Genomic DNA, 15,789 nt, shown 5'->3' with positions numbered 1-15,789 from the left:
TAACAAAGCCTCAACTTGTTTATCTCTGCAGATGCCAGCTGCGAGCTGTGTGGCTTTTACTTTGAGAACCGCAAGGCCCTGGCCAGTCACGCGCGAGCGCACCTGCGGCAGTTCGGCGTGACCGAGTGGTCTGTGAACGGCTCTCCCATCGAGACGCTGAGCGCCTGGATGCGCAGTCGGCCGCACAAGGTGGCAGAGATGCATCGTGGGTACATGCAAGGTGGACGCTCTGGTTCAAAGAAGGTGAGAGGCCCAGAAGATAAACCCAGTTGCTATCAGTGTATAGTTATAGATGTACTCATCCTTACCCACCTGCCTTAAAGCTTACTTAACCCACAAACCCACAAACATTGTGTCAAACCATTACTGGATATCTGTGATGGTGCCTGCCTGTCATAAGTTATTGTATTTTATGCATGGTGAAGAGTGATTGCAGTGGATCTTTTTGAACTTTTTGTGTGAACTCTTAAAGTATTTCAGGCAGTAGAATTCTGTTCATTTGGCCCATTGTGTTTTAGTGATGATGAAATACTGTGCTATCTGTTAGGCACAATGTTTTTGTCATTCTGGCATGTACAAGTGTGTGTTATCTGTGCGTTCACAGAGGGGTAGTTCCTCTCTCTCACCCTCGTCTGATTCCGGCCACACCTCTCCGGTAGCCCAGAAGCCTTCCTCAGCACTGTGGTCATCTCTGTCACAGAGTCGGAACAGGGCCAGCGAGGTTGCTGGAGGTCAGTGGGGTTCATCGAGGTCAATGGAGGTCAGAGCAGGAAACCGAACCTCTCAGCATGGCCACACTCCTCAGGTCTCCAGTCCTGCCTTGCCACACGCGCAGGTCGCCCGAAGTGAGCTTAATGTTCGCTTACCACGAGGTACGCATACACACACACACACACACACACACACACACACACACACACACACACACACACACACACACACACACTCCCACACACACACTCACACTCACACACACAAACACACACTCACGCACACACTTACACACGTAAGCTTGGGTACAAGAACAGCAGTGTAGCAGTGAGGATGTATTGCACTTCTACAATTAGAGCCGGTATACATGCATTGATACCAACTGAAAAACTGCTGCAATTATCTGTCTTTGGTTCTGTTCACATCCATAAATGTCTATATTGTGTGTGTGTGTGTGTGTAGGCTTTGAGCGGCGGCCTCTAAAGCACCCGTCCCACCCAGACGCAGGAGAGAGAGAGACTGGCCCCCCCAAACCCCCCCGCACCAGCACTGTCCCTGCGCTGGTGCCCAAGCCCCCCTCAACCCCGCTGGTCAAAGTGGTGGGCAAAATCTACTCCCTCAAGTGCCGGTCAGTACCATTTTATCCGACTTCATGTACCTGGAACTTTAATGTATGTGGATTTTAGTGTTGATTAGCTCCTGTTAATAAATATTTGCTATAAGAACACACCGACTTTTTGGGACTTAAAGCTTGTTCACAGTATTCCCCAGAGTTAGCTAAGTCGATACATACCCTTCTCGGGCGGACTGATTTGCAGGCAGCACCTGAAAAGCTCCGGTGTAACTTCTTCAAACCCCAAAGAGAAGTGCTTTGCAAATCACTCTGCCTAAGTAGCAGTCCTTTGCCTGAATGTGAATATAGTACCAAGTGTATATGCTTACAAAATGTCTGTGTCTCATTTCACACTGTTATTTGTACACGTTGTAACTACAGTATACAAATCACAGCATGTAAATAGGAAAATATTGGAGTTCTTTTGTCACTACCCCCACCCCCACCCCCACCCCCACCCCCACCCCCACCCCCACCCCCACCCCCCCCCCCACCCCCACCCCCACCCCCACCCCCACCCCCACCCCCACCCCCACCCCCACCCCCACCCCCACCCCCACCCCCACCCCCACCCCCACCACCACCCCCACCCCCACCCCCACCCCCACCCCCACCACCACCCCCACCCACCCCCACCCCCACCCCCCCCCCCCCCCCCCCCCCCCCACCCCCACCCCCACCCCCACCCCCACCCCCCCACCCACCCCCCCCCCCACACCCCCCCCCACACCCACACCCCCACCCCCACCCCCACCCCCACCCCCACCCCCACCCCCACCCCCACCCCCACCCCCACCCCCACCCCCACCCCCACCCCCACCCCCACCCCCACCCCCACCCCCACCCCCACCCCCACCCCCACCCCCACCCCCACCCCCACCCCCCCCCCCCCCCCCCCCCCCCCCCCACCCCCACCACCACCACCACCACCACCCCCACCCCCACCCCCACCCCCACCCCCACCCCCACCCCCACCCCCACCCCCACCCCCACCCCCACCCCCACCACCACCCCCACCCCCACCCCCACCCCCACCCCCACCCCCACCCCCACCCCCACCCCCACCCCCACCACCCCCCCCACCCCCCCCCCCACCCCCACCCCCACCCCCACCCCCACCCACACCACCCCCCCCACCCCCACCCCCACCCCCACCCCCACCCCCACCACCACCCCCACCCCCACCCCCACCCCCACCCCCACCCCCACCCCCACCACCACCCCCACCACCACCACCACCACCACCCCCACCCCCCCCCCCACCCCCACCACCACCCCCACCCCCACCCCCACCCCCACCCCCACCCCCACCCCCACCCCCACCCCCACCCCCACCCCCACCCCCACCCCCACCCCCACCCCCACCCCCACCCCCACCCCCACCCCCACCCCCACCCCCACCCCCACCCCCACCCCCACCCCCACCCCCACCCCCCCACCCCCACCCCCACCCCCCACCCCACCCCGTCGTCTCCGTCTCCACCCACGCCCACCCCACACTGACCCCATGCACAGTGGCCAGGCCTCTTCCCAGTCCTGCCACATAATGCACCTGCCATAAACATTTCCATTTGCCTCCATCTTGCCTTCATCATTGTATTAATGCCATCTGTCTCCTTACTGTTACCAACTAATCATTCTGTCGGAGGAGGAGAGAAAGGACATGACACGACCCCATGTGAATGGGACTTTGTGCTGCTTCTACCAGTGGGCCATCACTGACCGCGAAGCGGGTGACCTAAGCAGACCCGGAGGTGTCTTGAGTTGTCCACGAGCTGCTGGGGGTTCATGCTACCTCGGCTCTTCAGCAGAGAGGCCTTCCTACTTTTTGTATGTGTAGTCATGATGCGTGTACGAGTGCATCCGGATGGACGTGCTCACATAAGCTCTCCAAGTGAAGATGTCCTCTCTTCCTGTTGCCATGCCTCTCTGGTGCTATAACTGGCTGTCAGCAGCCACAAGTGTAGCGCCGCCTACTGGTAGCTGGTATAAGATTCAGAAGAGTACATGAGTTGCTCTCTATTCAAGACAATGGTAAAACACTTGTCATTGTGCAGTTCCATTTTCCATTATTTATTTTGGCCAGTGTCTTTTTTATTAGCACTTTGTTGACCTTATCATTGCATAGCATTTGCTTCAGGCCAAAGCCTAAATGTCCACTCCAAGTGGCAGGGATATAAATCCCGCTCAATTGAATGTGTCTTATTTTTACGTGCAAACATGAAGCCACAAAGCCCCGCCCCTTAAAATGGTGCCACAATGAACTGACTTTGGCACACTGCCACCAAAAGTGTCCACATGCACCTTCTTAATTAATATGGCACACAAAAAACGTTGTCACTTTTTAAAAAAGCAAGAATTGTACACTAAATCAAGGCAGGCCCAGTCCCATTTAATATTGCATTTTCATGGTAAGTTAGTATGTCAGAGTAACTAAAAGTTTTTGTGTCGTTTTGAACTCTACTGATGTAAGAGGAATGTCATTGTTTTAGGTAGTCATAAGTGAAGGATCCCTTTGCATTTCAGTGTTCTACCACATTTTTTTTGTGGTAGCTATTTGTGTTCCACCTTCTTTTTTCTGTGTCTACGTTCTCAAAGAATACTGGTAGGCACCGTTGGTACTGGGTCTACATTGTGGTAGTCAGGCCCTGAAGGGCTTGTCCCTTCCTCCAGTTCCCCCACCCCAAGCCTTTTAAAGGGCCATTCACACAAGGATAACTATAACTTTAGCAATGAAGTGTCCACACTGACCAACGATAAAGAAAGTCTCTCCTCGTGTTGATGAATGTGATGTTTAAAATGTTGATGGATTCTGATTGGCTGTCAGATTTTTATCATTTGCAAAATCACTCTGAAAGTGATTCCCAACTATGTTGTTCTTCACGCCATTATATAGTTTAGTTATAGTTTATGTGTGGACGTCGTCATTCATATTAGCGTGAACAATACTTTTTTTGCTGTTATCGTTCTAGTTATCGCTCTTGATTTGAACTGCCCTTAAGACAGAGCCCCAAACTCCTCAAGCTTACTTGCTGCATGTGTGAATGCAATGGACTTCCTTGGCCAAAATGGTCGTAGATGTACGAATGGAGGAATGCAATTGATTCACATATGTTACTTTGAAGTTTTTCATGTATGTTAATTTGCTGTTGTGTGTGTGTGTGTGTGTGTGTGTGTGTGTATGTGTTCATGTTTGTTGGTATATATGTGTGTGTGTGTGTGTGTGTGTGTGTCTGTGTGTGTGTGTGTGTGTGTGTGTGTGTGTGTGTGTGTGTGTAAGAGAATGTGTGCATGTGTAGTTACTAATAAAGTAATGTACCGTAAACGGAAGCTATTTGAAAGTGACTCAGACCACCTGTTGCCAGTTCTCACACAACCATGCCAAGAGCAACACCATACTACATACACCAGTCCCTGCGGGTGTGCCAAAGACGCTGTCCTCTCTCCTCTCTTTGTGCACCCCACCCCTGCGAGCTGTTTACACCAGACTCTACCTGTCTAATGGAGCTAATGCCACTTTACCAGACTGAACGAGGGGCATGGCCTTTTAAGCAAAAGGGAACTTTTTTTTTTCTCTCCGACCGCTGGCACATGGTGGGAGATGCACAAAACTGCCCCAGACCTCACTTGAACTCTTGACCCCACACACCACAACTGTTACAGAGACTTTAAAACAACAGTATTTCCTTTTGCTTTTGTTTAAAAAAGAAACAGGCACGTTAGCCAAGCACTACTACAGTGGATGACAGAATGAACTCCCATGTGCATCTTTTTCATTGCTTCAGATAATGTTTGTAAGTTGAAGCAATAAGCAAAGGGTCCACATCATATGTACTATTATTGACTGTATGTTTCTGACATTTACAAAGTTACTCTGACTGTTAAGACTCCCGTAGGGAGTAAAAATAGATACAGTATACAGTTAAGTGTAAACTAAATGTATGACATGGTTAAGAGTATTACTAGACATTAGCAGTTCCGTAAACAGCTAGTCATGACAATGTGATTTTGATTTTCATTTATTGTGAGTTTACTTTTGACTTTTCAGCTGTCTGTTTATTTTCAGTTGTCACACGTGTTTCTGTATTTGAAGTCATAGACAGTGAAATAGATTAGTGCTCTTTTTTAATCAATTATTATTTCGAAGCTGAAAACTATGACTAGTTGGTGCTCGTGAGAATACGATGAAGAGAATAATGTGTTAGATAGGGTGAACCTTTGACTGTCGTATTCTACTGCAGAAGGGACTCTTAACACTGGGCCTCATGCAGCAACAATCTCTTAAATTTGTGTTCTATTTTCTTTTCTTTATCTTCTATTGTGAAAAAACTCCAGATGCTCAAAACATCGATCCAAAATCTGCTCTTATCTTGGTGCTCTCAACGTTAGATCCCTTTTGATCATTCATTGGAGGTGCATTGCCGAACACTAAACTCTATATAAGGGCAGGTATTGTGCTGTGTGGAAAGCATCTAGCACCTGCGTAAGGCCTTGATGGCCAAAGCATTTAGGAGCCATAGCCTTTGTAAGCCATTCAGAAGTTAATGCACACAATCTTTTAGTCTTAACTGGTATAAGTGGACCAGTAGTATTGGTAGCCCACAGATGTGATATTCCATGTATTTTAATTACCCTAGAACACATAACAATCTGAATTGGAGTATGACATTCAAGCATTTGTCTACTGTCAGAATTGGTTGTTATTTTATCTTGGTTAGTGCTCTCGGACACTTATAAAAAAATCTCTCTCCTAAGAGAAGGACAACATAAAGAAAACATGGTAGAATCCCAGAAATCAATGTGTACAGATTTGTTAATGTTGTACTACCTGCATGAGGCCCATTGTGTCTTAAAGGGGAGGTTCTGCACAGAGCCAGCCTTTGCGCTGGGTTAGTGGTGTGCCAGTTAATAACTGGATGCTGTGGAGGATAGAGGAGTTATTGAACTACCCTTTAAGATACCCTACTCCCCATTAGCTAGTGTGACTGGCTACAGGGGTTAGTCATTGTGTGCATGTCAGTTATATGATCACCGTGTGTGTGCGTGTGTGTGTGTGTGTGTGAGATAGTGTGTTGGTGAAAGAACCAAGCAGTGATGGAAATACTGTATTGTTGGTGAACAGCAGGGAGGTCTACCAGAATCAGCTCCTGAACAAACATTAAATGTCAGATGAAACTCAACTTTATTTGTTCTTTATCTATCTTTCTTTATGCACTATGATAGCATGAAGTTAAATGTATGTGATAATCAACACACTGTGAGCTATATGGCAATCATTCACCAGAATAATTCACACCTTTGTCATCTAAACCAAATGCTGAGATACCTGTCAGTTAACTGTCATCTAACCGTACTCATAACCTAAGCTTAATTTAAATAATTGTACCTAGAGTCAACAGGTGTGATGTTTCATTCACATGGTGATATAGGCCTACACATAATAGTAACAACTAACCCAACCAACTATTGAAGTGACATTTTAGATTATGATTTGGAGTTGAGAGTAGGCCTACAGGAATCCAATCCTTGCTTTCATTTCCTGTTTCCTGTTACCTTTTGGAGAAATTCCATTTTTGTTCAACAAATCAGAAAATGAATGTTGCTTTGAACGTCATTCATTGTGCGTCACTAGACCACACTTGTCGTGAGCAGCTGCACGGTATAATGGTGAGGTGATTGATATGAAAGATTTTAATCGGTTTGACTAACTTTGAATGATATGCTGTAGATATACTGCCCTTTTAAGGTAGGTCCTTTCTACTGCAGATATACTGCCCTTCATTTTCCTTTCAAGAGCTTTGGCTTAATTCTCTGGCATATTGTGCACGGTTCTGCACATTATTCTGGCGTGCAGCACTTTACCAAGGTATAATAGCTTGAATCAGAAATTCAATGGCTTCCTCATCAATTCACTGATTGTTGGCCTCATGATTGATCACCCTAGACTGATTAAGGAATGGTGCTGCAAAGCAACTAACCCCACAAGGAGTGAAAGGACTCTTTAAGGATGAAGAATGACAGCTCTATACTCTGCACCTGGGACTGGGCTGATGATGGCTGATTAGGTATTTGAAATTAAACGGTTCAGGAGAAAGCGGACTTTATTTCTACTCCCATGTCTCCTTGTTACTTTCCTTACATCTCTCCAGAAACTGAAAGTGCCCAGAGCGTTATTCATATTTTCACTAATTACAAAGTCTACATTGACCTGACACAGAAACATCCAAGTAATGCTGGTGATTCCAGTCCTTACTACTGAATTGACTAAATAAGTGGAAGCTGTACCACTTCATAACCCTTTTCAGTGCAGCTAATGTGTCAACTAGCAACATTATTAAGAACTGTGCCATTTATATTAACCACATGATTTACAACCACAAGGTGGCGCTGCAATAGTGTTTCCACAAAATTAAGATGGTTGGTTGGAAGCAATTCTTCTGGTTGTGAAGTCATTTGAATATTTAGCATTATGAAATGCCTTTGTTACAAAAACAGTTTATGGTTTATATCTGGGCAAGTAATTTAGTTTATACATAACATTGAGACTAAAACATATATGCCTACACATTTTATGAATAATATTGTTTTAAAAAAAAATCCTCAGCAATTCTCTGGACTCGGCTCTGATACCTTCAGTGCCATCAATGCTCTTGAACAGAGGCTTGAATCCACATAATGAAACCATTAGGGATTAGGGTACTGCTTAGGGATTAGGGTGTGCTGCTTTAAAAGGAAGTCCGTGCATGCAATCTGAGTGTGGCATGTGCTTCATGTTTCTTAAGAACAAGCAGCATTATGCTATTTTAGGATCAGGTGCATCAACATGTCTCCATTAGCATTAATGGGTTCTTTGGAAACATTACAACCAAACAACTTTGGCTGCAATGTTAAGCTTCCTTAGAATTGTTTAGCTCTATTTAAAACTAAAGTCATGGTGCCTCTGATTTGTTGATGGTATCAGCACATTTACTCTTATTTGGGTATTAATTAAAGTGCATGAAAATTCACTGTCTGTTATCCGAAGTCTTCTTATTATTGCAGTGCATGAAAATGCACTGTAATAATAATAATTCATGAAAATGCACTGTTCTGTTATCCAAAGTCTTCTTCTTCTTCTTCTTCTTCTTCTTCTACTTCTTGTAACCAAAATGTCTCTGTGTAATTCAGCTTCAATCGTTTAATGTAAAAACTTTTGTAACATCTTGAAAAGGTATGGAAGCCCGTTTGCGCCACATAAAAAAAAATTCTGATCTATTATATCTCATTATTGTGAGATACTATGTCATTATTCTGACATAGTATCTCATTATTGTGAGATATATCTCATTATTGTGAGATAGTATCTCGTTATTGTGACATAGTATCTCGTTATTGTGAGATAGTATCTCATTATTGTGTGTACTGATGTTGCTGAAGTTGCAGAGTTCATCCATCAGCAACTCCAGACTTCGGAGTTGCCACACATAATTTGGCCCACGACTGACATACACACAGCGTCTCAAGCGGTGTCTTGCTCGCAAATCTACGCCACCACCATCCATTAGTTTTAACAACAGACGGACAGTTTCTCGGTCCGTAATTATGCCAGCCATCCAGCACTTCTGGTGCATCCATCTATAGCCATGCAATTGACCCGAAGTTTGGAGTTGCTGATGGATGAACTCTGCAACTTCAGCAACATCAGTTTTATTGCGCCGACGCCAGAGGTGCTTTCTTTGCAAGGTTCTCTGTAAAGTGCGGAGGCTTATTTCAATATTATGCTCTTCATGTAAAAGCGTTTGTATCTCAGTGTTTGTAAAACCACGTCGAAAATAGTTTTCAATGATCGAATCCATCTTGAATGACCACGGAAATATAAGGGGCAAAGCATTTCCTATTTAGTCATAGCGAAATATGTCAGAATAACGAGATAGTTATCTCAGAATAACGAGATACTATCTCACAATAATGAGATACTATCTCAGAATAATGAGATACTATCTCACAATAACGAGATACTATGTCACAATAACGAGATACTATCTCACAATAATGAGATACTATGTCAGAATAATGACATAGTCTCTCACAATAATGAGATATAATAGATCAGAATTTTTTTTTATGTGGCACAAACGGGTTTCCATAAAAAGGACACTTGAGCAATGTATTTTTCATTTTTCTAAACTTCACACTTTTTGAGATATTATCAAAAATCAAGCTTATTTTTTCACCATAGACTTTGCATTTGCATTATGACATCATAAAGGGCCAATTAAACTGATTTATCAAGGGGTGCATTTGTAAATTCAATCTGACACTCTGAAAATAGAATAACACTCAGAAGTTTGAAAAAGACGAGTTCAAACTCCCCGTGAATTTACAAACGGTTATTTGGGGTTACAGACAGTACGGTTTACAATATGGATGCCACTACAGCGCTTGTGAAACAGGGTTTGTGTATCATTCAGAACTCATTTCCACTAATGCAAGAGCTTGGGCAGCCGTGGCCCACTGGTTAGCACTCTGGACTTGTAACCGGAGGGTTGCCGGTTTGAGCCCTGACCAGTGGGCCGCGGCTGAAGTGCCCTTGAGCAAGGCACCTAACCCCTCACTGCTCCCCGAGCGCCGCCGTTGAAGCAGGCAGCTCACTGCGCTGGGATTAGTGTGTGCTTCACCTCACTGTGTGCTGTTTGTGTTTCACTAATTCACCGATTGGGTTAAAAGCAGAGACCAAATTTCCCTCACGGGATCAAAAAAGTATATATACTTATACTTCTTGACAGTGATGATCAGGAAAAACTATGTGAGCAATTATTTTAACCTACTAAATAACCTTTTTAAGCAACAGCTTGTAATGTCAACTCGAAAACGTTCTACCACTAGCCAGCTACAATGTTACAATCTATTCATTCATACATACAACACACTGCTTGCTACAGTAAGCCTCCTCTACATACTTGCTGCACACTGCCCCCCCTACATACACAGCACATTGTCTACAGGATCTTCTCCAACACACATCCTCTACATACTTACAGCACACTGCCCCCACCTACACACTACACACACACACACACAGTCACTGCTCCACTCCCCTCCCGCCCACACACACATCTTCACTGTCATCACTCACATACATCATACATACAGTACTCTGCTTGCAATAGTAAGTCCCTGCCCCCTACATACACAGCACATTGTTTCATCAGGGAAGCTTCTCCAACACACATCCCCAACATACTTACAGCACACTGCCCCAATACACAGCACATTGTCTCATGAGGAAGCTTCCCCAACACACATATTGCACACTGCCCTCTCCCCACATACACAGCACACTATCCCATCTCCCCTGTCATCACCCCAACACACACACCAAGACCCCTGGCAGTTGGGTTAGCCCCTTGAGCCGTGGATCTGCCCCAAGGTTTCTTCCTTGGTAAGGGAGTTTTTCCTTGCCCCTTTGCTCTTGGGTGCTCCTTGTTGGTGCCCCCAATCCCAATCCTCCCCACCTTTTTTTATGCAGCCCTTGCCACTTAATCTACTAAACCCCTCTTCTACTGCACTCTTTACCCCCATTAATGCACAAATAGGCTGACACCAGACATAATTTCACTGCATTTCTTACTTCCAGTAACTATATGCATGTGACAATAAACTTCCTTGTATCCTTGTATCCTTGTATTCTTGTTAGTAGAACACTCTCTCAACCTACTGTGTGACGTCACAGAGTACGCTCTGGACACTCGAGAGTGTGACGCTCTGAATAAACGAACGATAATTCCATCCACGCTCCAAAATTACGAATGGTTAAAAAGTTTCAGAGTGTGCTCCGAGCGCTTAGACTGGAAATTTACACATGCACCCAAGGATATAAGGCACCTTCCATCCAACATTCTCTCTTCCATCTTCTTCAAACCCTTCACCCATCCGTCCATTAAACTATCTATCAATGTCCATTAAACATTCTGTCCATCAACATCCATTATATCTGCCTATTAACATCCATTAAACTATTAACTATCAACAACTTTTAAACTATCTACATTCATCTTTTAGATCTACTTTTAAACTATCAACATTCATTAAAGTATGTCTATCATCATTCATTAAACTATATGTCTATAATATTCATTAAATTATCTGTTTATCAACATTCATTAAATAATCTGTCTATCAACAATTATTAAATTATCTAGGGCCTACATTCAACTTTTAAACTGCCTACTTAATTACACTATCACTCATTATGCAACCATAATGTCTATCATAGCAACACCATAGTAGCCATCTCTGCATTATCTGTTTAATACATGATATTTTGATACAACCACTTCTATGTTTGTATTAAGTCATGATCTTGAAAACTTAACTTCTTCTCAGGTTTTCTTTTCCACAAGGTCTAGCACTGAAGCAAATCACATTAAAAACATAATCAGAAAAAAATGATTAGCGAGCGATTAGAGAGCTACTGGATTTTCAAATTAAAAGCTACTTTATATCCAGGTTTAAATGATGAGTTGGAATATTGCCATTTCCTGTAAACACAAATGCTCTATTGTTGTATAATGTGTATTGCATGCATGTTTTTTGTTCTCTAAAAACTCTTTTATGTCTGTAGAGACTGTGGAATGACGCCCACTGCTGACCACCATCAATACCTGTTTGTTTTTCTGTTTTTCTGTGGGTTTACCTTTGTAAATGAGGGGTATGCCATTAGCTAATTGGCCCCACCCACACACCTGAGAACACTCATGGAATTGATGTCTTTTATTTCAGTGTGTGAAAGTGTTGTGAATCAGCCTCATTTCTGTAAATGTACATACTGCGTACTTCTTATGGTCATCTGTGATTTTTGTACCCATGTGTACCCTGTGTGTGTCTTTGGTCTGTATGCAAGCATCCTTTGTTTATCCTTGAATTCAATGAAAGCCTGTCTTTTGCCTGTCTATGGCCTTTTGCCTATCACCAGGTGTGAAATGTTAATGTTTGTAGAACAGCATGTGTCCAAGCCTCTGAAGTTCTTCCCAGGAAAGGGGGTAGTTTTAATTAAAAGACAATAGAAGCTGACCAGACCTGATGAAGGCCTAATCCTCATCCTCCCTTTCTATTGCATATTCAAACTGGGTTGGACCTAGAGGTCACTCCTTCTCTATGTGTGTAACTTTAAATATGGTAGACTGTTTCTGTATAGTCAGAGAAGTCAGAGAATACTGAGAATCTGGTGTAATCCATGATGGGGTGAAACAAACATGTACTTCTCTCCCTTGAGGGCCACTGGCCCCTCATTGAAAAGAATAAAGCCTGGATCCTGATCTTGCATCGTCCTGATTGAGTCTTAAGAGAAATATGGTAGTAAAATGTAACAGCATAATGTAAACTTCCACAGCTACGCAGATGATACCCAATTTTATATTTCTGTGGAGCCAACTAACCCAGATGGCCTTTACTCCCCCACTACATGCCTAACCTCAATTAATCAGTGGATGAGCAACTTTTTTTGAAACTAAATGATGACAAAACAGAGGTACTTTTGGTTGGACCAAAACCAAAGCGAGACATTGTTCTTAGTAATCTGAACTGGGCGCACCAGGTCAAACCAAAAGTAACAAGCCTCGGTGTCATCTTAGATGCAGAGTTATGTTTTAAGCCCCATATCAGAAAAGTTACTCAGACAGCCTATTTCCACCTGAGAAACATTGCCAAAGTGAGGCCCTTTTTAACTCAACAAGATGCAGAAAAACTAATGCATGCCTTTATCACTAACAGGTTAGACTACTGCAATGCACTTTTCACTGGTCTTCCCAAAAAACATCTAAAGAAATTGGCACTCATACAGAACTCTGCAGCTAGACGTTTAACTAAGACCAAAAAGATAGAACACATCACCCCTGTGTTGGCTGAACTGACTGGCTCCCTGTTTCCTATAGAATTGATTTTAAGGTTATGTTAATTACTTACAAAGCTCTGAATGGCATAGCACCTTCATATATCTCTGAGCTTTTAATATCTTATCAACCACAAAGGAAACTTAGATCATCCAATCCTAATCTTTTAATAGTAAAACCCCAAAACAGAAAAAGTCGGGACATTGTGTAAAATGCAAATAAAAACAGAATGTCATAATATACAAGTCTCGTAAACCTATATTTAGCACAAAAAGGACATAGACAACATATCAAATGTTGAAAATGAAAATTTCATGGAAAGTATATGTTAATTTTGTATTTGATGCCAGCAACATGTTTCAAAAAAAAAGTTGGGACGGGAGCATGTTTACCACTGTGCTGCTTCACCTCTTCATTTAACACAATCTGTAAATGTTTAGGAACTGAGGAAACCATTTGCTATAGTTTTGATAATGAAATGTTGTCCCATTACTCCCCGATATAGGATTTCAGTTGCTCAACAGTATGGGGTTTTCTTAGTCATGCTTTTCATTCCATTACGCACCTAATTTGACAAATCTGGACTGCAGACAGGCCATATTAGCACCTGGACTCTTCCTCATATGGAGAAATACTATTTAAATATGTGCAGAATTCATTTTGGCATTGTTTTCCTGAAATATTCAAGGTCGTCCCTGAAAAAGACATTGCCTGGATGGCAGTATATGTTGCTCAAAACCTGTATACATCATTCAGAATTGATTGTGCTTTGCCAAATGTGCAAGATGCCCATGCTGTAGGCATTAATGCTCCTCCACACCGTCATAGATGTTGGGTTTTGAACTGAGCACTAAAACAAGTTGGATAGGTTGGATACTTGGATAGGCCCTCTCCTCTTTAGCCCAGATGAGTCCATGATTTCCAATAAGAATGGCAAACTTTGATTGGACTAACCACAGGATCTTTTTCCATGTTACCTCAGTCCATTTTAAACAAGCTCAGGCCCAGATAAGAGGGTGGTATTTTCTGTATCATGTCTCAATACAATTTTAGCTGTTACATTTTGGCTGCAGTTTTTGAATTGAGTATCAAACTGGGCACAGACAATGGTTATCAGAGGTTTTCCTGAGCCCATACAATGACAGGTCTGGAGACAGGTCTGGTGCAATGCCATCTGAGGTCCAAAAGACCTCGGCCATCCAATTTGTTTTGCAGCTATTTCCCCTGTTTGCAAAGATTTCTCTGGATTCTCTGAATGTTTTCATAATATTATGATGAACTTCCTAAATACGTCACAATTTCATGTTAAGAAGCATTAAAATGACATTGTTTCATCATTTGTGCACACAGGTTTACACAGAGTGATGAATACCCCTACATCTTTACTTCTAGGAGACCCTGCCTCTCTGGGATGCTCTTTTTCATACCCAATCGTGTTGCCAGTTCCCTAATTAGTTTTGAAACATTCTTCCTTTTGTTTTCTTTATCATTACACAACTTTTCCAGCATTTTGTTACCCCCGTCCCAACTTATTTTGAAACATGTTGCTGGTATCAAATTCAAAATTAACATAATATTTTCCATGAAATAGTCAAATTTGTCATTTTCAACATTTGATATGCTGTTTGTCTCCTTATTGCAACTAAATATGAGTTTAAGAGATTTGCAGATTATTACATTCTGTTTTTATTCACATTTTACACATTGGGGTTGTACCCAAAGTGCTCCACAAGCAAAGTGGAGAAGCTGCTTTTATCCATTATGCCCCAAAACGGAACACCCTGCCTCTGTACATCAAGCAGGCGAGTTCAGTAAATATTTTTTAAAAAGATCTGAAAACATACCTGTATAAGAAAGCCTTTAGTTAACTCATCTTATCCTGTAGACTACTTTTTCAGATTATTCTACATCTGCTGCCATTGGAGGGCGCAGCCAGCCAGAAGCAGATGGGCTCACCCTATTAAGTCAGGTTCTGCTCAAGGTTTCTATGTTCTATGAGTATGGGAGTTTTTCCTTGCCACAGTTGCCATATGGCGTGCTTGTGGGGGGTAAAGGGTTAAGGCTGCCAGTCTTGAATGTCTGTGTACAAAGTAAAATAATTGCGACATATGCTAAGAACAAGCTAAGGCTGACTGCTTGGAGTCCGCATCAACGGGGCCTAAGTATTTGTTAGCCTAGGCATTTGTCAGCAAAGGCTTTACATATCCATAGTAGTATAATAGTATTTCTAATATGTTGCTGATTGGATCATAAACGGCCACAGCAACAAAGGGGAATGACTGACTCTTCTCTAATAACTGTGTTACATGTTATTTTCTATATTTCTGATATGTTGCTGATTGGATCATAAACGGCCACAGCAATGAAGAAAAGTGAAAGTGATTGATAATGACTGATTGACTATTATTGTATTACATGCTCCAAATGTAAAGCACTTTGAGCTGCATTCTGTGTATGAAAGGTGCTATACAAATAAAGCTTATTATTATTATTATTATTACTTAGACATTTCCATTCCACTCCATAGACAGAATACCAGCTGAGATGTGTTGCATTTTTTTTTTTAATCAGGGCAGCAGTTTTCAGATTACATTA

At 43.4% G+C, this 15,789-nt stretch overlaps 1 protein-coding gene across 1 annotated transcript in view; it reads left to right on the top strand.

The window, feature by feature from the left end:
- The window catches only part of wizb (WIZ zinc finger b), a 50,560-nt gene that overhangs the window by 15,353 nt on the left and 19,418 nt on the right, over nt 1-15,789 (top strand). Inside the window, exons 15-17 of the mRNA XM_048245006.1 lie at nt 32-243; nt 605-872; nt 1,174-1,339. Of these exons, the coding sequence (XP_048100963.1) occupies nt 32-243; nt 605-872; nt 1,174-1,339 (646 nt within the window). The remainder of the gene's footprint in view (nt 1-31; nt 244-604; nt 873-1,173; nt 1,340-15,789) is intronic.

Source organism: Alosa alosa, chromosome 6, assembly GCF_017589495.1.
Source record: "Alosa alosa isolate M-15738 ecotype Scorff River chromosome 6, AALO_Geno_1.1, whole genome shotgun sequence".
NCBI lineage: Eukaryota > Metazoa > Chordata > Actinopteri > Clupeiformes > Clupeidae > Alosa > Alosa alosa.
Note: the sequence above shows the minus strand (reverse complement) of the source record. Positions and strands in the feature narration are given on the sequence as shown.